At 40.3% G+C, this 24,566-nt stretch overlaps 3 protein-coding genes across 6 annotated transcripts; 1 reads left to right on the forward strand and 2 right to left on the reverse strand.

Annotated features, from left to right (window-relative positions):
• Positions 1–1,971: 1,971 nt before the first annotated feature.
• On the reverse strand, positions 1,972–10,574 carry syngr3a (synaptogyrin 3a). Its single transcript, XM_085156271.1, has 4 exons — positions 10,353–10,574; positions 8,261–8,495; positions 6,656–6,801; positions 1,972–6,026 (listed from the first exon to the last, which is right to left on the reverse strand). The coding sequence occupies exons 1-4, from the start codon at positions 10,452–10,454 to the stop codon at positions 5,811–5,813; spliced, it is 699 nt and encodes a 232-aa protein (XP_085012397.1). The 5' UTR covers positions 10,455–10,574; the 3' UTR covers positions 1,972–5,810.
• Positions 10,575–14,214: 3,640 nt separating this feature from the next.
• Positions 14,215–16,116, reverse strand: gfer (growth factor, augmenter of liver regeneration (ERV1 homolog, S. cerevisiae)). 2 transcript variants are annotated; one of them, XM_085156273.1, is made up of 3 exons: positions 15,928–16,116; positions 15,443–15,654; positions 14,215–15,248 (listed from the first exon to the last, which is right to left on the reverse strand). In XM_085156273.1, exons 1-3 carry the CDS (start codon positions 16,114–16,116, stop codon positions 15,086–15,088), a joined length of 564 nt encoding a protein of 187 aa, XP_085012399.1. In that variant the 3' UTR covers positions 14,215–15,085. The 2 variants fall into 2 exon arrangements, with proteins under 2 accessions (XP_085012399.1, XP_085012398.1); XM_085156272.1 differs by having other exon boundaries at positions 15,895–16,116.
• Positions 16,117–16,190: 74 nt separating this feature from the next.
• On the forward strand, positions 16,191–23,364 carry drg2 (developmentally regulated GTP binding protein 2). 3 transcript variants are annotated; one of them, XM_085156269.1, is made up of 14 exons: positions 16,191–16,303; positions 16,638–16,733; positions 16,977–17,137; positions 18,488–18,577; positions 18,665–18,725; positions 19,023–19,113; positions 19,219–19,291; positions 20,173–20,263; positions 20,376–20,473; positions 20,659–20,735; positions 22,288–22,376; positions 22,493–22,551; positions 22,657–22,710; positions 23,002–23,364. In XM_085156269.1, exons 2-14 carry the CDS (start codon positions 16,670–16,672, stop codon positions 23,086–23,088), a joined length of 1,095 nt encoding a protein of 364 aa, XP_085012395.1. In that variant the 5' UTR covers positions 16,191–16,303; positions 16,638–16,669; the 3' UTR covers positions 23,089–23,364. The 3 variants fall into 3 exon arrangements, with proteins under 3 accessions (XP_085012395.1, XP_085012394.1, XP_085012396.1); XM_085156268.1 differs by lacking the exon at positions 16,191–16,303 and adding an exon at positions 16,321–16,420; XM_085156270.1 differs by lacking the exon at positions 16,191–16,303 and adding an exon at positions 16,349–16,367.
• Positions 23,365–24,566: the final 1,202 nt, after the last annotated feature.

Here is a 24,566-nt window from a genome sequence, read left to right on the forward strand (position 1 = left end):
TCATAATTTTAACCCTTTAAATACCAGTTAGATCACATAATCCTAGGAACTCATAAATGGAAAAAAATCACAAAACCCCAATTTTTTTCCAAATAAAACATGCCATCTGATTTACTTTCTAACCATGATGGAGGTTAGATGTATAACAATAATTAAAAGTATCAATGACTTTTATACATCTTTGTTTTTTTGTGCAGTGACAGAAAAACATAAAAACTTCCAAAAATGGCCACCCCCTGTTTACATTTACAAAATGCTATAAAATTCATATATATTAAGAAAAATTTCCACTTTTTTTGACATGATTTTTTTAGATTAGTATCAGCGCTGTTCATCAAGACCAAAATTTAATTCAAATCCAGACTTTTAACCCTTTAAATCACAGTTAAATTACATAATTTTAATGATTTACAAAGGGATAAAAGCATAAAATCCCCATTTTTTTTCTAAATAATACATGCAAACTGATTTATTTTCTAACCATGATGGAGGTTAGATGCATAGCAATAATTAAAAGTATCAATGAGTTTTATGTATCTTTGGTTTTTTGTGCAGTGACAGAAAAACAAAAAAAATCCCTCTCATTTTGTTCGTGGCCAAAAATGACCACCCATGTTTACGTTTTCAAAATACTATAAAATTCATATATATTAAAACATTTTTCTACTTTCATTGACTTGATTTTTTAGATTAGTATCAGTGCTGTTCATCAAGACAAAAAATTTAATTCAAATCCAGACTTTTAACCCTTTAAATACCAGTTAAATTACATAATTTTAATGATTTACAAAGGGATAAAGGGATAAAGGGATAAAAGCATAAAATCCCCATTTTTTTTCTAAATAATACATGCAAACTGATTTATTTTCTAACCATGATGGAGGTTAGATGCATAGCAATAATTAAAAGTATCAATGAGTTTTATGTATCTTTGGTTTTTTGTGCTGTGACAGAAAAACAAAAAAACCCTCTCATTTTGTTCGTGGCCAAAAATGGCCACCCATGTTTACGTTTTCAAAATACTATAAAATTCATATATATTAAAACATTTTTCTACTTTCATTGACTTGATGTTTTAGATTAGTATCAGCGCTGTTCATCAAGACCAAAATTTAATTCAAATCCAGACTTTTAACCCTTTAAATACCAGTTAAATTACATAATTTTAATGATTTACAAAGGGATAAAGGGATAAAAGCATAAAATCCCCATTTTTTTTCTAAATAATACATGCAAACTGATTTATTTTCTAACCATGATGGAGGTTAGATGCATAGCAATAATTAAAAGTATCAATGAGTTTTATGTATCTTTGGTTTTTTGTGCAGTGACAGAAAAACAAAAAAAATCCCTCTCATTTTGTTCGTGGCCAAAAATGACCACCCATGTTTACGTTTTCAAAATACTATAAAATTCATATATATTAAAACATTTTTCTACTTTCATTGACTTGATTTTTTAAATTAGCACCAGTCCTAGTCATGAAAACCAAAATATAATTAAAATTTAGATATTATACGCTTTGAACTGGGTGTGGTTCCCAATCAGCCAGAGTTCACACCCAGTTTCACACCTTGGCTCAGGCGATTAGAGGATCATCAGGGGGTCCCTTTGTCCCTCTTGGGGGGGGGGGGACACTCCCACCTTCTTGCCATATTGCCAGAATAAATGGTCTGGAAGCTGTTAGGTTTACTTACAGCAGTAGCAACGTCTGCACCTGCATAAACTCCAGGACACGTTTACAAACAGTGTTTGTTGTTGTTTGCGCTGCAGCTGCAGGTTTGAACTGTGCAAAATGTCCTGTGATTGGGGTTTTTTTTTGTTTTTGTTTTTGTTTCTAGAGTTAATATTTTGGGTATGGTCTCTTTTTATGAAAAATACAAGAGTAAAAGTGCTTTTCACATGTGCTTCAAAGCTAAGTTTGACTGGGAACCTCAAAGCTCAATATCCTGCATCCACAGGAATTCACTGCAGCCTATGTAATGTTTGATGCGTCATTATTTATTCCAGTCTATCTTGCAAATACATGTTTGTGCTGCAATGTCATGCACAAACACAAACTATCAGATCCTTAAGATCAAACCTATGTCAAAATTGTTTCATTATATTGGTCCATTGGAATGTGGTAACCCATCAAACGCCCCTAGTGGAAACCAAGAATATTACATGAAATTGCTTGCTTGGCACAAAATGGGCCAAGGATGTCATTTGGTGAAAAACATTAAAAACTACAATTTTCATGTGTTGAGTTTAGAATGAAAGCAATTTTACCTAAATCGAATGATATAGTACTGCCAGTAACAAGGAATCAAAAAAGGTGGTTATAATGGGTTTCAATTGGCCAAAAATGGCCACAATCAGTAAAATGGGAACAATTTGGTGTATAGTGAATATTATTGACATTATTAAGGAGCTGATGTTGAAAAATAAAAAATTTTAATAAAATACACACCTTTGGAAAGTTTCATTCCATTTGCATTAACAGAACAAAAATGGTTGAAAACCGAAAAGTGAAGTGGCCAAAAATGGCCAGATAGAAACCAGAGGGTTAAATCTGATTTCTCAGAATGGCAATGGCAGACTCCACCAGCAACAAAGCTGCTTTCAACTATGTCAAATGTCTCCTCTAGAAAAATGGTGTCAAAAATAGTATTAAAAAAAACTATATTTATGATTAAATATTCTTTCAAAGTTTTTATTTATTAGCAGGTTGTGGTTTATGGTAAGCCGGCGTCCTTAACAGTTAAATCTGAAAAAACAAACAACACGTAAACCAAGCTGGAGTCTGTGAGAACATATTCAAAGCATTTCCAAATAAACTAAGACCAGCCCGTGTGAAAAGTAGGGGATCTGTGCAGAATTTGCAGCTGGTGGGCTAAAACACAAAGTGTAGTCCTTTAACTCTTACAAATAGACTTAACTCCTGTCCCCTATTCTAGCTGTAGTCCAGCAGCCAGTGGCGTTGCACCCTGTCCCAAAATAAAACTCTGAAAGACAGGACTGTTGGATTATCCCACGGTTTTAAAGACATGCTTAACTTAACACTCGCTGACAGACGGCGAGGTGAGTAAAACTGGGTTTGTTTTAAAGATCACAGGTAGATCAGTGTTATTCATTTGAGTGCTGGAACTGAGGACACACAGAAATTCTATTATTGCAGAATAAGAGTTTTTTTTCTATAACTACATATCTACAGTAGTTAACATTTTCAGTCTGTTGGCTTCCTGTAGCTCCAGTCCCTGAAATCAGGGGCCGGATCTGGATTTTTAATAATACTTTAAGTTTGTTTTTTTTAAATGTGTGTACACACTTGAGCAAAACTACAACTGAGGAATCAGAAAGGTAATTTAAAGTATGGATACATTTGCGGTTACAAACATATAAAATGATCCTGTCAGCTTCACCGATGCTGCCAGTCTTTCTAAAACATCCTATCAGAGTCGGAGTGACACAGCATTCGATATATAACAAACAACTTTCTTTCCTTATTATGACGATTGCTTCAGTTGTCCTGCCGCAGCAGAGATAACCATTTACACTGGATCTATTAGAACAGCAAGCAAGGCTTTCGACTGGTCATGTGTGTCACTTTAACTAGAATTCTTTTAGATTTGGCCCAGTTAATTTGCTTTGCATTATGTATACCTTAGCAGTGACACTGAGGTTAAATAGTGTTTTTACTGAGGCAAAATGATTAAATATCATAGCACGCTCGTGATTCCCACTCTCTGATAAATGCACGTTAAAGAAAAAACAAACTTTGATGCAGCACAGAACCCAACTGACTGCACACACTCACGGCTTTGGACACAAGCGTGCAGACTTACACGTCCCTCGTGCACGATGATGGTGCACGTGGACACACTCGCACGGTCGCACACACACCACACAACACCACAGATTCACTGATGAGAGCGTGCACGCGAAGCACAGCACAGACACCGCTACACACCGACATGGTTGGCATGGGTACTATCTACATCAGGGCCCCTGGTGACCAACATCCACACAACCCTGTCGTCATGGCAACTAATTATTACACCCCAACCCGCCGCTCTCTCCTTAATATGGCAGGATTGCAGGATCAATGAATTAGCCAGCGAGCGATCTGTAACACCTCCCAACTGTATTCTTTCTTTTGCCCCCCACCCTCCAGAAGATCCTATTAACAACATAGTAGTAACGTAGTAGTAACGTGGTAATCAGAAGACAGCAATAAGAACACAGGGCAGTTTGGCAGCTTCTAAAACGTAAACATAAACGGACCTACATAATTTACCCAGAATATCTCCCACTCTCCTGATTTTTGTACACACAGCAGTCAGCACAGGGCGCTGTCTCAAATAACACACTGAATACATTCCCTGGCACCGTGGATTGATTGTGAGACAAAGGCCCCCTGGGCACAGCCTGTAAAAGCCCCCACCCTCCCCCCAAACTCCTGATCAGTTTGTGTGTGTGTGTGTGTTTTTAATAGTCATGTAACTGACTTTCCAGGTTTAATAATCACTTCCAGTGCAGGAGCCCATTATGTCCATTTAATAATCCATTCATGCCAGGTACAGAAATATACCAGATTGAATGGTGATTCAATAAGGATGAAGGTTTCCACACTGAATTTGAAGTGTAATCAGGCTGACCCCAAAATCACACCGGCTCAGTCAGGGTGACACTGTACCATTTATATTTTGCACCGTGAGTGCCGTTTGCTTTAAAATGTGCGATAGACTTCATTAAGGGAGACTAAAACATGTCTGGAAAGGATGATATAGCACAATTTGAACTTCTCTAATTATATATATAATAGCTCAGCTCCCATGGAAGAGAAATTCCCTCTTTCTCTCTCTCTCTGGAGCGCTTTGATCATCTGATACAACTTCCATTTCCTGCAAAACGTCACCAGGGTGGTCAGATCGTCGAGACTTATCAGCACAATCCAAAGAATTGCATGTGATTTGAGACAGCACCTGAAATTGACCTAAACTAGTTTACCTACAGTACTGCATCTACCTACTTACATAAGAATGTGAAATATTGCACTTGGTCACAAAAACATTGCCGTTGTGTTTTTTTTTTTTTGTTTGTTTTGTTTTTCTTTTCTTTACAGCATGTGGAAAACTACTAAATTAAGTCACTGTCTGAAACACACAGTACAGTATGGCACTTAGTTGATCTCTAAGTTTGGAAACATGCAGATTTAATGCAGATGATGGTTTCTAACTGCAGCAGGGAACATACGAGGAAAGACCAGACTCTAGCTAAAAAAGAAAAACAACAACCAAAAAAAAGAAAAAGAAAAACGATTCCCTGCAGTGTTTGGCATGAAAGGGGATTTGGAATAAATGAAAAGAATAAGACAAGGGTGCTCTCTGGATGCGAGTGCCTCCTGCACTATTTTTAGGGATCTAATACTGCTTTGTTGTGGTGGAGTCACTGACTTGTTGATCACTTTTTTTTCTTACTTATTTTTGTCATAATGCGTTTGAAGTCGGCAAAAGTGGCCTCCTGCTCTGCATTTCCTCCACTTGTTTTTCTTTTTGATTTATCAGCTCTCGTACCTGTGCTGTGGCCTTGCTCCACAGAGAGGCGTACAAAAGTGACGATAAAACTGGAATGTTCGGGAAGGAAAAGGTACCAAGAGGAAGAAATGAGGAATCAGAGGCCGCTAATTCAACGCTTACTGAAAACTCAGCCCGGATCAACATAAACAACTGCACGTGTAACATCACAGAAAGCAGTTTCCTCTTATCTGCATCCCTCTCCCCTGTCGTCTTCTTCGTCTTCTACCACCATCACCAGGTCTATCCTTTCTAGTAAATGGGAACCTGGTATGTGGGTGCTGCGTTGTTTTCGGTGAATGGTGGGCTCTGGTAGGTCTCCGTGGTCTCGATGGTGGTGCCGCCGCCTCCCGGAGAGTTGGAGGGGTATGGCTGGGTGGGTGCGCCACCGTCCATGTGCTCGGTGGTGAACAGTGTCATGTCTGTGCCGAGCAGATACTTCTGGACCGCACGCACTGTTAGACCAGCCTGGAGGACCGGGAAAAGGGCCACAGAGAGGAAAAGTGAGTCTGAGACTCAGTGTGAGGTATTCCTAGCTAGTTATACAAGCTAGCTAGCTTGTCTGTGCCAACAAAATGTCAGAAAGAAGAGGGGAAAATAGTGAACTGAGTTTACAGCTAACAAAACAGCCCATCATGGCAACCAATAAAACTTCAAGAAGAAGCCAAGAGAGAGTCCAAAAGAAAAGCCTTAAAACAAATAACATTTCTATAGTTAGACTTAAACTAGCTACACTGCAGTATGCGCTAATCACAGAAGTGCTTTAGCAGGTTTTGGTATACTGTGAGCCAGGCAGTTATTACAGTTTTGTAACTTATAATTAGTTTTTATTTATATTTTATAAAGGCAATGTCAGAGGTAGCATTTAGGAAAATCAGTAAAGCTATTACAATAAAAAAAAAAAGAGAGAAACTTTTTGAAAGTCTCGCAGACATCCAAAGTCTCAATAAATACGTCCATCAATGCCTCATAAGGCCAGTTGCTGCTGGAGTTTCATAATTAACTTTAGACATGGAATCAACTCAGATAGAAAGATTTCCAGCCTCAGCTCTTGGGGTTAAAGGTGGTTTTGCTATTAGGTGGTTGGAGGGGCTTACCCAGGTGATTATGGAGAAGAAAGAGAAGGCGATTGCTGCCCGAGCGGCATCTGCTCCTTGGTTGAGTGGCAGCTCTTCAGCTCTGGTCCGAGACCACTGATTGGCGAGGAAGCAGAAACTTACAAAGTATAGAAAGGTCCAGAAACCTGTCAGAAATCAGCAGAGCAATTAATAGTTTATTCAACGTTAGCGTTCCACATAGATGAAAGAACACCTGTAGGTGTTGATTTCTCCAATTTTTTGGCTGGAAGCACTTCTTTGTTCCCTTTTAGAAACATAAAATGCTCCTTAATACTATTTAGAACTTAAATTCAGGTGACAGGTTTCATTCCTTTGATTGTTATTTGAAATAAAGAAGCAAGCTGGTATCTGTAGCATTTTTGGTATTTTTGGGGAACTCCGGCCTTTTGAATCATGATTCCAGGCTTCGTTCACTCACTTCAGTTTCAGACCATTTAGGCATTCAGTGGTTAGCCTGTGATTTGTCAAAGTGCAGCTCTGATTTGAGCAAGGAAATCAATGCTAGTCATGTATCACACTGTATATAATTGGTTTCATACACTCATCAACCAACTTATTTAGGTACACTTTGCTGGTACTATGTTGGACCCCATTTGTTCTTCAGAACTGCCCTAACTCTACCTGGCACAGATTCAACAGTGTGCTGTGGTCATAAAGTTATGGACATGATCAACACCAATATTCAAGTAGGCTGTGGCATTTACAATGCTCAATTAGTACTAAGGGGCCCAAAGAGTACCAAGAAAATATCCCCCACACCGTTACACAACAGTTGACACAAAGCAGGAGAGTGCCATGCTTTCATGTTGGAGTCATGAAACTAGGCAATGTTTTTCCAATCTCCTTGTCAAAATTTGGTGACCCCGTGAAAACTGTTGCCTCCGTTCCCTGTTCTTAGCTGACAGAAACGGCACCTAGTGTGGTCTTCTGCTGCTGTAGCCCATCTGCTTCAAGGTTTGATGTGGTGTGCATTAAGAGATGCTCTTACACATACCTTAAAACGGTCTTGTCATTCTCCTCTGACCTCTGACATCAACAATGCATTTTCCCCCCCAGAGAACTGCTGTTTACTGGATATTTCCTCCTTCTTTTTTTTTTTTTTTTTTTACCATTCTCTATAAACCCGAGAGATGATTGTGCTGGAAACTCCCAGTAGATACCTGACATCAAAACCAATGCCACATTTAAAGTCACTTACCCATTTTAATGCTAGGCTTAAAGTTCAGCAGGTCGTCTTGACCATGTCTACATGCATAAATGCTCTAAGTTGCTGCCATGCGATTGGCAGATAAGATGCAAAGGTGGACCTAATGAAGTGCCCAGGTGGCCATTTAGATCAAAAATACATTTTCCAAAAACATCCAGTGCACAGTCCCATTACGCAGTTTGGCATTATATACTAGTGATGATGTATTTTGTTTTATTCCTTCATTTCTTCTCACAGCAAGACCTTTTAAAAACAAATCACTTCCTGTTGCTGCCATAACTCAGACACACCAGGACAGCCTGCAAGAAATGCTCTGTGCCTTCCCTGTTTGCTTGTGTCTGCAAACAAGACCTCCCATCACATGTCCGCATCCTCACCTGAGAAGCCGATCTCAAGCATTACAGCCTTCTTCCTGTCTTTAACAGAGCTGATGGAGGAGAACTTGTAGTCAAGCAGGAAGAAGAAGGAGCATGCCAGCAGGCCAACCAGGCCCACGAACACGCCGTAGTTGCACGCGTCTGTGTTCTTATTGAAGATGCAGTGGAGTCGCTCGCTGCCCATGTTGACATAACCCTCATTCACGATGGAGGCGAAGACCACCAAGGAAAATATCTGTTGTTTGAAGGGAAAGTAGAGGGTGGAGTCAGAGTCAGAACAAAGTGAGCGACAGGAAGGAAGAGCTAGATTAAAGAAAACAACAAAAACAGATCACCATTTAAAGCGATACTGTTTCAGTTTTCTGTCTTTCCAGCAAACAAACACTGCTCGCAGACTCACTGGAAGCGGGATTGTGGCTACACTACTCAAAAGCATCTCTCTGAGCGTACTCAAACCAAAAGGCATTAGCCTAATTTCCCCTCATTCTCTCTGACCGACTGAAGAGGTGGATGCTTCGCTTCCCCTAAAGAATCGCACAGTCCCGAGGCAGTGTGTGTGTAACTGCACTTAACCTACTACCATAAACTCCAACTTTAATTTCTCAAGTTCATTTTCAGCCTTTCTTCTTCCCTCTGTTGATCAGCTGACTAACACTCATGGCAGAGTAGGGCCATGTGACTGACACACACACACTCACAAAGAAAAAATGCACTCCCACTGGGGGAGCTTGTAGGTCATATGACAGAGGGGGAGGGGACACACAAAGGAATAATGTCAGGTCCACATTTTAAACTAATCACATGTGTGGATTTAATCTGAGTAGACGCACACTCGGGTGCTTTTAGTGAAACGTTGTGATAAAAAAGTAAAAGCTGCTTAAAAACAATATGTCTTTTTAAGGGTTGGCTTCTCCTTTTACCTGCCTGTTCTAAATTTTGATTCGCTTCTTCCTTAATTAAAAAAAATCCCTGCGGTCTGCTATGAGATTTCTAACTGTCGAATAACTTTTTTTCTGTCAAACAAATGAAAGGAAAAGGCATTAACCTAATTGCCTGTTTACTGTGGATTCCCACTACAGACAAGAATTCATTTCCCCCTCCTCCTGAAATAGATTCCTGGTATACTGTCTTCTGTAAACTGCCACTGCAGTGGTGGAAAGTACCACATGGGGCTGGAAGCACAGGGCTACCTTAACGTATATCAAGCAGAGTTGATATCTTGAGTGGCCACAGCTATAAAGTGAGGCAGCTTTTTCTGCATAAGTACATCACAGCGCGTATCTTAACGCGACGTGGCAACCTCTGCATCCAGTCAAATTCTTTAAAATCACGTGATGATGATGACATTAATTGCATACGATCCACTGTCTTCCTTTTGAGGTCCTGGCACCACTGAGGAAGACCTTCTCCGTGTCACCCAGAGGTGATGCGTTTAGCCTACACGAAACGTCAGGGCACGAAGCTTCTCGTGGCCCTCCGTGCGTAACGACGATCGCGGACCAATCACAGGTGGGGTGACGAACGGCGACGGCAGTGTAGGGGTAAATCAGCAAAATCATGAGCTGAAAATTGTGACTTAGCAGTGTAAACGACAGGTGAAATGATAAATAAGAAGTGGTAGGTGAATGGGACCGTAAATAAGTAGCACAATTGCCCAGAAACGTGAATGCTGATGAGTGAATATGGATGTGCCTCTCTTATTTTCAGCACAATCCAGTCTGCTGCTCAGTGTTTGTTAAAAACTGGCAGGAGGCATGTTAAAAAAAAAAAGGGAAAGAGAATAGGTGAGGAGAGGTCGTTTACACCTCACAAACACACACATCTGTAGTGAAATCACTGGTCACGGTGTCAGATAAGCACCAGGCCCTGGTTACACCCTGTACAGCACATTTCTGTAAATCACCCCCAGCATTAACATTGATTTCATGTCTCCATTTACACCGCATCCTTATCAGCTTTTGGTGGATTTATCGAGCCTGTATTTACAGGGAAAACACGTCACTGGTTTCGCGCAGCAACGACAACAGAGAGGACCCCCCCACCCCCCGCACACACACACACACACGGCAGTACCATGAAAACCCGCTCTCACCCAGGACAGCACTCTGATGATGGTCTGCGGCTGCTTGGCGAAGGTAATCGGGTCGATAGTGGACCCGGTCCGGCCCGCTCCGAACGATCCCACTCCGTCCATCTTCTGTCGCTCTGTGTGTGCGCTCCTCGCGGCTCCACGCTCCCGGCTCCACGGCAGGATGGATGCGCTGCTGCTCGCTGCTGTAGGGACGGGTCCTGCGCGCTCCCAAACGGCGCGCGGGCGCTCGGTGGAGAACGTGCAGGAGCCAGAACGTGCCCACGCTACGGACGAGCGGGATAGGCCATTTATGCCAGAGCTCACTTTAATGTTGTTACACAGGAATAAAACAGGATAATGGAATAAAATTATAGGAGGATAGCACGTGAGAGCGGGGACAAAACGATGGAGGCCACTTGGACCAATGTTGTTGGTTCAAAATAGAACAGGTTAATCAAATACACATTTATGTTTGACCTCAAAGGGCTTTTGCAGTAGGTTAGTGGGATTAATAATGGCAAAAACAGAGTACACAATACCCGTGTGGGACAGCTTATGTTGCCATACTTTTCCCAAATCTTTGGCCAAACTTTATGTAAACAAATAAAAGTTTAAAAGAAAGGAAACCCAATCTGGGATAAGGTTATTAAAGAGCACTGTTACAAATTAGTGTAAGAACTACATGATTTTATTATTATTTTATGCTGTATTTTAAAAAATACAGTAAACTTCTACAAACAACAATGCATTCTGGGAGCCTGTGGAGGATTGTCCGACATTAAATTAAGTATAAAACCTTTCTTGTAAATTTTAAATTAACAATATTTCCATTTTAGTGTTTCAAGCTCTCTGTTTAGGAGGTTTAAATTTGGCATGTTTTGTAATGTTAAGCACAGTCTCACCCACTTATCGTCTGCTAAAAAGGTTAAGGTTAGCTTGGTTGTTGGTAATGCAATCAGTGAGCTTTTGAAGCTTTTGGCACTTTCAGTATGGGTCAGCCTCAAATATTTTACGTGGATGAACTGGATTTTAGTCTATAAAATTACTGTTTTGAATTACTAGTAAACTTTGCTCCTAACCCTGAGCATACAGTGGGGCAAAAAAGTATTTAGTCAGCCACCGATTGTGCAAGTTCCCCCACTTAAAATGATGACAGAGGTCAGTAATTTGCACCAGAGGTACACTTCAACTGTGAGAGACAGAATGTGAAAAAAAAAAAAAAAAAAAAAAAAAAAAAAAATCCATGAATTCACATGGTAGGATTTGTAAAGAATTTATTCGTAAATCAGGGTGGAAAATAAGTATTTGGTCAATAACAAAAATACAACTCAATACTTTGTAACATAACCTTTGTTGGCAATAACAGAGGTCAAACGTTTACTACAGGTCTTTACCAGGTTTGCACACACAGTAGCTGGTATTTTGGCCCATTCCTCCATGCAGATCTTCTCAAGAGCAGTGATGTTTTGGGGCTGTCGCCAAGCAACACGGACATTCAACTCCCGCCACAGATTTTCTATGGGGTTGAGGTCTGGAGACTGGCTAGGCCACTCCAGGACTTTCAAATGCTTCTTACGGAGCCACTCCTTTGTTGCCCGGGCGGTGTGTTTTGGATCATTGTCATGTTGGAAGACCCAGCCTCGTTTCATCTTCAAAGTTCTCACTGATGGAAGGAGGTTTTGGCTCAAAATGTCACGATACTTGGCCCCATTCATTCTGTCCTAACACGGATCAGTCGTCCTGTCCCCTTGGCAGAAAAACAGCCCCATAGCATGATGTTTCCACCCCCATGCTTCACAGTAGGTATGGTGTTCTTGGGATGCAACTCAGTATTCTTCTTCCTCCAAACACGACGAGTTGAGTTTATACCAAAAGTTCTACTTTGGTTTCATCTGACCACATGACATTCTCCCAATCCTCTGCTGTATCATCCATGTGCTCTCTGGCAAACTTCAGACGGGCCTGGACATGCACTGGCTTCAGCAGTGGAACACGTCTGGCACTGCGGGATTTGATTCCCTGCCGTTGTAGTGTGTTACTGATGGTGACCTTTGTTACTTTGGTCCCAGCTCTCTGCAGGTCATTCACCAGGTCCCCCCGTGTGGTTCTGGGATCTTTGCTCACCGTTCTCATGATCATTTTGACCCCACGGGATGAGATCTTGCGTGGAGCCCCAGATCGAGGGAGATTATCAGTGGTCTTGTATGTCTTCCATTTTCTGATGATTGCTCCCACAGTTGATTTTTTCACACCAAGCTGCTTGCCTATTGTAGATTCACTCTTCCCAGTCTGGTGCAGGTCTACAATTCTTTTCCTGGTGTCCTTCGAAAGCTCTTTGGTCTTGGCCATGGCGGAGTTTGGAGTCTGACTGGTTGAGGCTGTGGACAGGTGTCTTTTATACAGATGATGAGGTCAAACAGGTGCCATTCATACAGGTAACGAGTGGGGGACAGAAAAGCTTCTTACAGAAGACGTTACAGGTCTGTGAGAGCCAGGGATTTTCCTTGTTTGAGGTGACCAAATACTTATTTTCCACCCTGATTTACGAATAAATTCTTTACAAATCCTACCATGTGAATTCATGGAATTTTTTTCACATTCTGTCTCTCACAGTTGAAGTGTACCTCTGGTGCAAATTACTGACCTCTGTCATCATTTTAAGTGGGGGAACTTGCACAATCGGTGGCTGACTAAATACTTTTTTGCCCCACTGTATGTCTTTATTGTCCTGAGCACCATCTAAATCTACAGCTTTACAACTATTCCAGGAGTTTCATATAAGTTAGCATCCAGCTAAGCAGGCTATAAACAATACAGTGGGTGAGACTGTGCGTGCCACAGTCACAAACACTCTGCGATTATGAAATATGGAATAAAGAAAAGTCTTATGATGGTGCAGGAATGCCAAATACCACAGAAAGTATAGTCACAAGTGTCTCATCATGGGATATTTATTCATTCATGAATCCTCGATGATGACTGAACCATAAAAATCAACATTATCAGCCTTACTAAAAATCCCAGCACAGGTTTACAAGTCATGCCTGGTAAATTTATGTACACTGCCTGAGGACACATGGTTTGTGATTCAATAAATACTACATAAATTAAATAAATGCAACTTGGCTGTACAACCAGTGCATTGTGAATACTAAAAAATATTATATTATTACACCTGGAGAAAAACAAATGTGCCATTTTTAATATTCAGTGAATTGTTTTATGTAAAGTGTTTTGAGAAAGGCCACTGAAGCAGTAGATGTGTTGATTTATACAATGAAGTGCATTTATGGCTGACACCACTAGAAGTCACTAATGTTTTCTGTAGTTTAATAGTCTATGTTAGAGGAAATAAACTGAATGTGTGATGACACTAGGGTTATAAAGGAAATAATTCTAGACAAGGTTAAAGATTGATATGGCAGGGGAATATGGCATAAATAGAGAAAAAAATTATATGATCAGTAAAACAAATATAAGAACTCTTCAAAATAAGAGCTTTAATGTAGTCTTTTGAGTCAGTGTGTTTAAATTTTCACAAATGCAATCATTTTGATTAGACGTGTTTTATTCCCTCTGGAAAACAGACACATTTCTGTCACACGTTTACACAGTCTAGTGATTTCTGTTGAGTGATTACTTTGTCAGACCAGCAGACAAAACACTGCATAGTGTATAGTAAAAAAAATAAATCACAGAAATTTAGAAATTTTACTGGTCCAAAATTTACAGTACTTTATCAAAAGTCTTGAACCACTCTTCTTTTCTCTATATTTTGCTGGGAAAGTGGGAAATAGGTGCAGTGATATACTGGAACATGCAAAAATACATGAAAATATAGTATACAAGACAAAATGAAAGTTAATATTTCCTATTCCTATTCCTTCAACACAGTCTGAACTCTCTTAGGCAGCTTTCTTGCCTTTTCTTTGAGTAAGGGGTGGGGGAACTCCAGGCCTCAAGGTCCAGTGTCCTGAAGGTTTTAGATGCATCCTTGATCCAACACAGACAATTTAAATGGCTAAACAACCTCCTCAACATGTTTTGAAGTTCTCCAGAGGCCTGTTAATGAACTAATCATTTGATTCAGGTGTGTTAACCCAGGGTGATATCTAAAACCTGCAGGACACCGACCCTTGAAGCCTGGAGTTCCCCACCCCTGCTTTGAGTAGTCTTCATTAATAGTTCTCCAGGTTTCTTGAAGGACATTCACAGCTCTACTTTGGATGTCCAAAGAAAAACTTTGAAAGACTTTCAGAAAGCCTGGAGAACTATTGCTTAGGACCACTTTGAAAAATTTCAAGAAAATCTGGCTCTTGGGAAGCAAAATATAAAGAAATGATGACTCGAGATGTTTCCACAGCACTAAGGGTTGGTGATAACAGACCAATACACAGGTGTCTTTGCTCGAAGGGTCAAGTGAGAGTCATACCTGGTTAAGCACTTCCAAAAAGGAGAAGATTATAATATAACCTAGAATCTTGAGTTTAGTGTTTTGAGTTTCTCTCTATAATATTGCAGAAAACTGTTTTTATGTTTCAGTGCTTTACAAATAAAACTGAACTGAAAAGATCTGAACTCAAGAAACACTGAGGAAAACTATTATGTAATCTTTAATTTTATTAATAGATTAATTATACTATATTAAAACAAAACCAGAAAAACCCAACACTCAAACATGAGCTCAGTTTAGTGGTGTTTTATACCAACGACGGGGTTTACTCGAGTCTTCAAATCTCTCTCAGCACAATCACTCAATCACAGGAGCCATCTTTCCATCCATCTCTCCACCTCTCATCCACACGGGAACAGTCAAACTCAGGCTTCCCCAACCTGACGTTGATGTCGTTGTGAAGACGACAGAACCACTGAGAAAGAGCGTGGCGGCTGCTAGTGTCCGGCTGATTGGTTTTCAATCTGTGGAGAGGAAATGTGGTTTGGTGATCGTGGCATTTCATCCTAAAGCATCTGAAAGTGTGAGGGTGGTAAATAAAAGAGTAAAATATGCCGAATCATTTCTAAGATCCTTTATGTGTGAAGATGTGCGCAAGTGCCGATATGTGACTTTCAGCCCTGTACATTAAATCTGGTGGCACTCGTGTGGTTCTGACCTGTCCCTGAGGTCTTGTGCACATTCATCACACGGGAAGAACTTGGAGAAAATGTTGATGAACTGCCCCATGTCTTGCTGCTGAGTGGTAGATGGATGATCCGGGTAATACGCGGCCATAGTGTGCAGAAAGGACCACGTGCTGCGGCCCAGCTCTTCCCTGTCCAGCGGACACTGGGAATCTTGTGGCTCTGAATCTGCAGCTTTTGTCTCCTGCAGGATCAACACAGACAGTCACCTGATGAATTCAAGAGAGACTAGTGGCCTGCTGCCCCGTGTCAATGAATGATTTATGGTTGTTTGGTTATCACAAATACATCATTGATATCGCTCCAGTTTGCTGGCTGCCATCACAACCAAATCTTAAAACAGTGAATCACAATGTTATGACATCATAAACTTTACACCGTCAAAGTAATTTGTCAAGCTTCCAGCCTGACTCCATCGTGTCACCTGTGCAGCACCACCACCACTAGCAGTTGTCACCTGCTTCTTCTGCATCTTCATCCACGATTTAAAGTCCGTACAAGCCCTGCATGGCTTCTTTTTCACATCCCCGGTCTGCTCCTGCTCTTTACCGGAGCTGTCCTCCGGTGGTCTGCCAGCTATTGGAAAGGGGAATCCTTCAAACGCAGAGGGCACCTGTGATCCTTTCGGTCCTGTGGGCGCAGCCATGCTTGCTTTACGTATAAGCTAATACCGCCAACTGAACACTTTACAGGCATGGACGTATATCTGTTTAAAATGCGAATGCCTCTTAGTGGACGGGTAAATGCTCTTTAATATTTCCTCTACCGTGGCGACAGTGTCATGTTCACAAGCGGTCACTTCCCCGACTGATGTAACGACATCGACACATGCGGTAAAAGTTTCCCCGAGTTTTCTTGTTTCCTCCCGGACATTTCACTGGAACGGACCGTGTTCCGGTTGGTGATGTCGGTTAACTGTGCATGCTGTTGAGTGTATCCTCTGCTAAAGTGTAATTTTCTACAGTATTTCAATAATTTAAGCTGTTGACATTACCCGTGTTGTATTCGGGTGCTCGCTTGCTTTGACATATCCTCACTCGCTGTTTTTGTTGTTGTTTCTCAACTGTTAAAGTGTTACTAGTTGCCCGGTTAGCCGGGTGGCTAACAAAGCTAACAACTCTGGAGTGACACGTTTCTTTTTTTTTTATTTGCTGATTTTTTTAACAGTGTAAGTGTTGACACCTGTCTGAGCTTCAGCCATGGGAATCCTGGAGAAAATCGCAGAAATAGAGAAAGAAATTTCTCGAACACAGAAAAACAAAGGTGAGAGGGAGAAGTCGCAGCGCTAACCGTTAGCGCCACAATGGACCAACTTGCACCCAGCTGTGTGTGTTTGTCAGCTATGAGTGTTGCATTATACCTCATGACGAATCAATATTTAGTCTTATTTCCACCTTTTGTTTATGCATATGTTAAGTACAATTTAAAAACAACTTAATTGTTGTTATTTTAATTGCAGCATTAACAGCTCCATTATTCCCCCTTTCCATTCACTCTTACTTCCAGCCACTGAGTACCATCTGGGTTTGCTCAAAGCCAAGCTAGCCAAATACAGAGCTCAACTTCTGGAGCCCTCCAAGTCAGCAGGGGCCAAAGGAGAGGGGTTCGATGTCATGAAATCAGGAGATGCCCGTGTCGCTCTCATCGGTTTCCCCTCTGTGGGTAAGGTATGTCAACATGGTGGACGGTGGGTTGTGTTTCCTGGTCTGGACGTAGAAGATAAAGGAGTTTGTACTTGTCTTCCTCTAATAATGTCTTTATTTTTCCATAATCCTACCACGAGAAAGCAGGGTAACTTTTAGTATGTTCAGGTTTCCTTGACGCATGCCTTATTCTGATCATTTGCTGGATCCTAATTTATTTTGGATTTTTTTCTGGAATAACTTTTAAAGGCTTTAAAAAGGGTAATTTTGAGCATTAATGTTTGCTTGTACTTTGTAGCAACACCTCTTGTCACCCTCTGAAGAGCTTAGATTTAAGCCCTGTCTCTTTAAAAAAAAACAAAAAAAAAAAACCTTCAGTCCAGTTTGTTCTGATTGCTTAGCCCATATGACAAAGGTAAGGCCAAAATAAAATTTAGTTGCATGCCATAACTCTTATTTGTTGTTTAAATTAGTTTTAAGGGGAGTCTTTGTGATTTATATGGACAGAGTTCATAGGAATAGCTAGTTGGTCTAGGGCTTCTGCTTTGGTGGTCTCAGAATCTCGTCTCTGCTGGATGATGATATTCTTCGGCTTCATTGAGCGGCAACCTCGAGCTTGTTCAGGGAGCCGAGTACAAGGCGATGGAAAAAAGAATTAGAATTTCCAAGTCCAAGGCCATGGTTCTCTGCCAGAAATATGTGGAGTGCTCACTCCAAAGCTGGGACAAGTGGGAATTATATTTCAGGGTCTTGCTAATAAGTAAGGGAATAGTGGGGCGAGAGATTGACAGTTTAATTGGTGCTGCATCAGTACTATAACAGACTGGTAGTCGGTTGTGGTGAAGAGAGAACTGATTGTGAAAGCAAAGCTGTTGATTTACCAGCTCATGTTCTGATCCTCCACTGTGGCCACAAGCTCTGGACAGATGGTTCAGGCATCTGACTGGGTTGCCTCCTGGACCATACTTAGGTGATGTGTTTCAGGCATGGGAGGATGTCTGAGGCCCATCTTTCAGCTGGCTTGGGAAGGCCTCAGTGTTGCCTTAGATGAGCTGGAGGAGGGTGTCAGGGTCACCTGCTGCCCCTGCAGGTGAACATCAGGTTATGTAGAAGGTTGCAGCATAGGGTTAGAATGGGGTTTTGTTTATGGCATAGATCTGATGCAGAAGTATAATTCATGTGTAAGGCTTGGCGCATTTTGGTGGCTGAAGCAAGTAACAGAAGAACTCTGGGGTACACAGTTAGTGTTTCATGTGAGAGAGAATGACTCCCTTTGCCTTTGTAACACTGCAAACATTTCAAAAGGCTGCGTAACATACTAAAACACCATCTTTGGCTAACGTTGACTCTTTCATTCTCTGCTGTGTTCTGCAGTCCACCTTCCTTAGCTTGATGACATCAACGGAAAGTGAAGCTGCTTCCTATGAGTTTACGACCCTCACCTGCATACCTGGTGTCATAGAGGTACACACATCTACATTAAAGATATTTTGACACATACAGTGTGTTAAGCGCTGCATCTTGAAACTCTTCTACTCTGTTTTCCCTCAGTATAAAGGGGCCAACATCCAGCTGCTAGATCTGCCGGGAATCATTGAGGGTGCTGCTCAAGGTACACTTAGGATTTATATTTTTATATTTTGTCACTTTAAATTTAAAGTGAACAGAGACTTTAATATTTAGGTATAAGGGTGTGGTTTTTATAGTTGTGGTTAGAATTATCTATAAACAGATGAATATGATTTTACATGTATTTTGTTGCTGTGTATAATATTGTGAGGAATGGGAAAACCAAATCATACCTGTGGAAGTAAGTGCTTCTAAAAACTGTGAAAAAAAAACATGAATAAAAGACCTTAATTTGTAGTTGTTGTGTTAAGCTGATCTCTAACTTTTATACTTCTTATAGGCAAGGGTAGAGGTCGACAGGTGATCGCTGTTGCCAGGACAGCAGATGTTGTCGTCATGATGTTGGATGCCACCAAAGGAGATGTTCAGAGGTTTGTGAGTTTGGAGAGCTTGGATGGAGTTTCAGGGACACACAAGTGTTTATTTAGAATTCTTATCCAAACATATCCTTTGTTTGTTTTTTTGTTTGTTTTTAGGGCACTTCTAGAAAAGGAGTTGGAGTCAGTGGGCATCAGACTCAACAGAACAAAACCAAATATTTATTTCAAGGTACAGTGTGTATATTTGTCTTTTTTTTGTGTCACAGTTGGAATAACTGAAATAAGGAGATTGTAAACAGCATCCACTAACATCCATTTGGCTGTTTGTTCTCTATATGTAAATGTTGATTTGATGGTGGCAATAACTACTGAAGGGGTTTAGCAAAAATATCAACACAGGAGTCTGCTCTTTCCCTGACTCTTGCAATACATTATCAATACACTAAACATTTGGAGATATTTATATTTTTATCAATACATCTGTTCTAAATTCCTGCCAGTTTGAGTTACCGGAGTTAATCTTTCATGGTGCACATTAAATAAATTGAGTTGACTCTCTGAGATGGCGCAAATATCAAACATCCTGGACGGCAGCGTTATCTTTGAGTTACCTAACTGAACTGACATATTATTAACACCGAATAACTCTAACTATACTTTAACTATAATAATCTTTTTTATTATTGTACAGCTGGTCCTTTTGGAGTTCACAGCAGATCATCTGCCTCCATCTAACCCTGTCTTTAGCATCCTCCTCTGTCATACCAACTCTCTACATGTCCTCCTTCACTTGAGTCTCCTCTCAGGTTTTCCTCTTTGCCTCCTGCCTTGCAGCTCCATATTCAGCATCCTTTGTCCAGTATAGCCACTGTCTCTCCTCTGCAAAAGTCTGAATAACTATACTAATAATACCCTATATGCACAAAGCAGGGATTTGATGTTTTCCTCTAAGTGATTCTTTGTGATGTGTGATTCTGCTTTTTGCTTTTAGCTACAGACATCACGATATACCACAAATGACCACGTTATGTATCACTGGTATTTTTGAAACTGGAAAACAAACATTAATTTCAGCGCAAATGTGTTTTTGTTTTTTTTCTTCCCCTGTAGCCCAAGAAAGGTGGCGGCCTCTCCTTCAACTCCACAGTTCCCCTCACCCAGTGCTCAGAGAAGCTCGTTCAGCTCATACTTCATGAATATAGTATCCTTCGTTGATCTCTTTGATGTACATTTAGCCCAGTTAGCATTTCTGTGACATCATTTGTAAGTAGGCTGCAGAAGTGTCTGGTTATTCCTTTAATTCTGCTCCTCAGAAATCTTTAATGCAGAGGTTCTCTTCAGGGAGGATTGCACACCAGACGAGTTCATTGACGTCATTGTTGGGAACAGAGTTTACATGCCTTGCCTATATGTGAGTCAGTTAAAGCCTTGGACTTATTTAGAAGCTTCATTGTCATTTTAGAGAGATTTGAGATGATTTTCTGTTTTTTGACTCATAACAAAACCTGGACATTTTCTATCAAAGGGAAATAATTTTGAGATATTAGGCAAATCTCTTGAACTTTGACTTTTGTGTGTGTGTATGTGTGTTCACAGGTGTACAATAAGGTGGATCAAATCTCCATTGAGGAAGTGGACCGCCTAGCACGCAGACCTCACAGTGTTGTCATCAGGTCAGATATCTTTCCACAGGTTCACAAGAACTAAACACCATAATGAATGTCAGTTAGCTAACTGGCTCCAGAGTAGAGTCCAAATCAAATCATGATATTTTAAGAAACTTTGCAATAATGCCAATTTCCGACAATGAAGGGGGAAAAAACGTAACGTTTTATTGATGTTTGCAGGAAGCGGTGTTTGTTCGTGTCATTAAATGAAGGATATTTTCCATCCTCCTTTTCCAGTGAGCTGTCACTGATGACACCACCTAATTTGAGTGCCAGCAGCAGCATTATATCCAGTGACCGAGCATGATGCAAATGTGAACTCTAAAGCAGCTTAAGTTGTGTTAGTAACTTCTATCCACATGAAGCTAAGCTTGTGTGTGCTCCAGTGGCACTCGTCGTCTCCTTTGTTTACAATGGCTCCCTTTAAGTGCCTTATTACTAAATAATTGTAATCATGGGGGACATGGTTAAGCCTTTCCTTTCCAAACCCAATTTGGAAACTCTTATTCATGCTTTTATCACCTCACGTCTGGACTATTGTAATTCCCTTTTAATAGGGGTCGGGTTGGGGCACCTTGTCACGCCTGCAGTTAGTGCAAAATGCGGCGGCACGATTTTTAACCGGTAGTAGGAAATTTGATCACATCACTCCGGTTCTCGCTTCCTTGCATTGGCTTCCCATTGAATTTAGGGTTTGTTTTAAAGTCCTTTCATTGGTTTTTAAATCTTTAAATGGTCTGGCTCCTGTCTACTTGTCTGGCTTGCTGAAGCCACATGTTCCTCCTCGCTTGCTCCGTTCAGCTGAGCAGCATTTGCTGTCGGTCCCTAAGTCGCAGCTGAAATGCAGAGGAGACCAAGCGTTTTCAATTGCGGCTCCGATGCTCTGGAATAACCTTCCCCTCCAAATTAGCCAAGCGTCATCAGTGCAGGTCTTTAAGTCCAAATTGAAAACCTATTTTTATTCCCTGGCTTTTAACTCTGTAGGAAACTGACACCTTCTTATTTATTTTATTGTATGTAATGATTTTATGGTATTTTTAATTTGGTAGTTGTTTTGATCTGTGTTGTTCAGCACTTTGGTCTGCCTGGTGTGTTCTTAAAGTGCTATACAAATAAACGATGATGATGATGATGACATGCCTGGGAATCTAAACACATGACGTTGCTATAGCAATGATATTGCGATATGACATTTTTAGATTATATAAAAATGTATACAGGTATTATTGAGAACGATATGATATGGCTCAGTCCAGTTTCTTTAGTCACTTTTAAAATACAAGAAACAGACACATGAAACCTGCTGGCTTAAGTAAAACAATGTAACTTATATAATTGTGATTCACTCATGCTCGTGTAGTTGCAGCAGCACAGAAGGAATTCCTTTATTTTGCCTCTTTGGTCCCATTTTCAGCTTAATTAGAAGGTTGGAGGGATTCACAGAGATGGTTTTTTTTTTTTTGGTTTTTTTTTACCCAAATGAGAGCAGTCACTTCACACCTTTTCTGTTTGTATGAAGGAGGTAAAAGTATCCTATTTTTCTGACTGTATGTTTCAGTTGTGGGATGAAGCTGAATCTGGATTACCTTCTGGAAAGGTTGTGGGAATATCTGGCTCTGATCTGCATTTATACAAAGAAAAGAGGAGGTATCCACATGTGCACACATGTATTTTTCTCTTAGTCATTTGTGAGACTTTTGTCTTACATGGATGAATATACACTAGATCTAAATGAATTTACCCTTTTCTACTTTCTCTGTTAGAGCGCCCCGACTTTAATGATGCCATCATCATGAGAAGAGGAGCAAGTGTAGAACATGTGGTAAGGAAAGCGCACTTTCAAATCAGATGCTTTTACACGCATAATAAGTTAGAAGCAAACTTTGTGTATGTGCACAGTCTAATGTTTGTCTTTAAATACTTGCAGTGTCATCGAATCCACAGAACTTTAGCCAGCCAGTTCAAATATGCCCTGGTTTGGGTAAGTTCAAGTTTCCAGGGTCAATGATCTTCAGAGACACATTTTCTGCTTGTTCTATAACCGTTTGAGCTAACTCTGTACAATTGTACTCTTGACTAGAGTAAACATAGTCTGCTGACGTCCTGGTCACAGGGCATTTAGAACAGTCACTTTCTTTCTACTAGAGATGTAAAGCAAAATTCTCATTTTGAAACATAGAGCAGAGAAGCCAAATACATTTACAGTTTACACTTGAACATGAAGCCCTTTGATTGAAGGGGAACTAAAATGTGTTGTCTCTCGGTCTTTTAGGGAACCAGTACCAAGTACAGCCCTCAGAGAGTGGGCCTAACGCACATCATGGAGCACGAGGACGTCATCCAAATTGTTAAGAAGTAAAAGAAAAGAAAAGAAGAAGAAAAGCTTCTGTTTGGACAGAGGAGGAACTCTCCAGGAGAGGAGGAAAAAATAAACTGTCTAGTAGAGAATGAAAACAAAATAATACCCACCATCCTTATTTTGTATATGGAAATTAAGAGAGGCAGTGAATCAAAGACCTTACAAGAATTGGATAAGGACAGAAAATGGTGCATTTTACCTTTTGATTAAGATAAAGAGAACACAAGATGCATTGATTCAGAGAGAATACGGATAGAATAAAGTCCATACAACATTTCCAGTCTTTTTATGTGTGTTTTATTTGTAGCCTTATCTCAATCTTAGATTGAGGCGCATGCAAACCATGTATGTTTTTGTGTCCTTTATTATTATTATTATTATTTATTTTATTTTTTTTGTTACACTTCTTTTGTCAAAGTAAAGATTACTTTGTGGCATTTTATTGTGACTTTGAATTTGGTCATTTATAGCAATAATACTCCAGTTAAATTGTATTTGCATAGCACAGGTTCACCACAAAAGTCGTCTCAAGGTGATTTGTAAAGACAACGCCAACAATCAGAAAATCCTAATGAGTGACATTCGGCTGTGGTGGGAAGGAAGAACTCCCTTTTAGCAGGAAGAGACCATCCAGCAGAATGAGGCTCAGAAATTCATTATGTGAACATGCAATTATTTTTAATTAACTTGTTTTGCTATGTGAACTTTTTCCATTGTCAGAGCAATGATGCCTTTGAATTTATATGCCGAGTAAACAAACTTGTAGCAGCACTAGCTGTTCTATTTTATTCTACTTTCTGCTTTTACTCATATTTCTGTTGTAATTATGATTGTATTTTGGACTTCATACCATTTATTTTTAAAGAATTAATCGTTTTCAGTTTAAGTGCATTATTAAGCAATTCAAGCTATGTAGTAACCATTAAAGCAAGCAATAGTACTATCCAAAAACCTCAAACCACCCTTTATTTTTTAAATAGTTTCATATTTTCTGGGTAAAATGGCTGCAGTAATTTATGCACAAACATAAGTATAAATGGAGTATATAGGGCAAAAACAGTGTTTCAACAATTCTAACAAGCTTGACCACCTCAGTCTTCAGGAATAGTTCTTCACATTTCTTCAAAGCTCTTCTTTGAAAAGTCGAGAAAATTATGATTGTCCAAAAATGTATGAACCAAACTGCATGCCTACATCATCGTAAGCTTAAGGTCAAGGGTGAGAAAAGGCAAGTCTTTTCCCTTCATATGTGTCAAATTGGATTTGCACTAAAGCCACAGGCAACTCCCTTTTAAGTAGAAAGGCGTAGTGGTAGAAACAGTCCCAAATAAATGGGAATCCTACAAAGGTCTAACTAACAATGATAAAGACTATCACAAAAGGCCAGCTGTGACTTTAAAATGTTTTTGTCACATGAATCCTTCAGGTGCACAGTAGCAGATGGGAATGTCCCCTCTGAGCTCCCCCTCCCATACTGC

This window comes from Neolamprologus multifasciatus, chromosome 4 (assembly GCF_963576455.1).
Source record: "Neolamprologus multifasciatus chromosome 4, fNeoMul1.2, whole genome shotgun sequence".
Taxonomy (NCBI): domain Eukaryota; kingdom Metazoa; phylum Chordata; class Actinopteri; order Cichliformes; family Cichlidae; genus Neolamprologus; species Neolamprologus multifasciatus.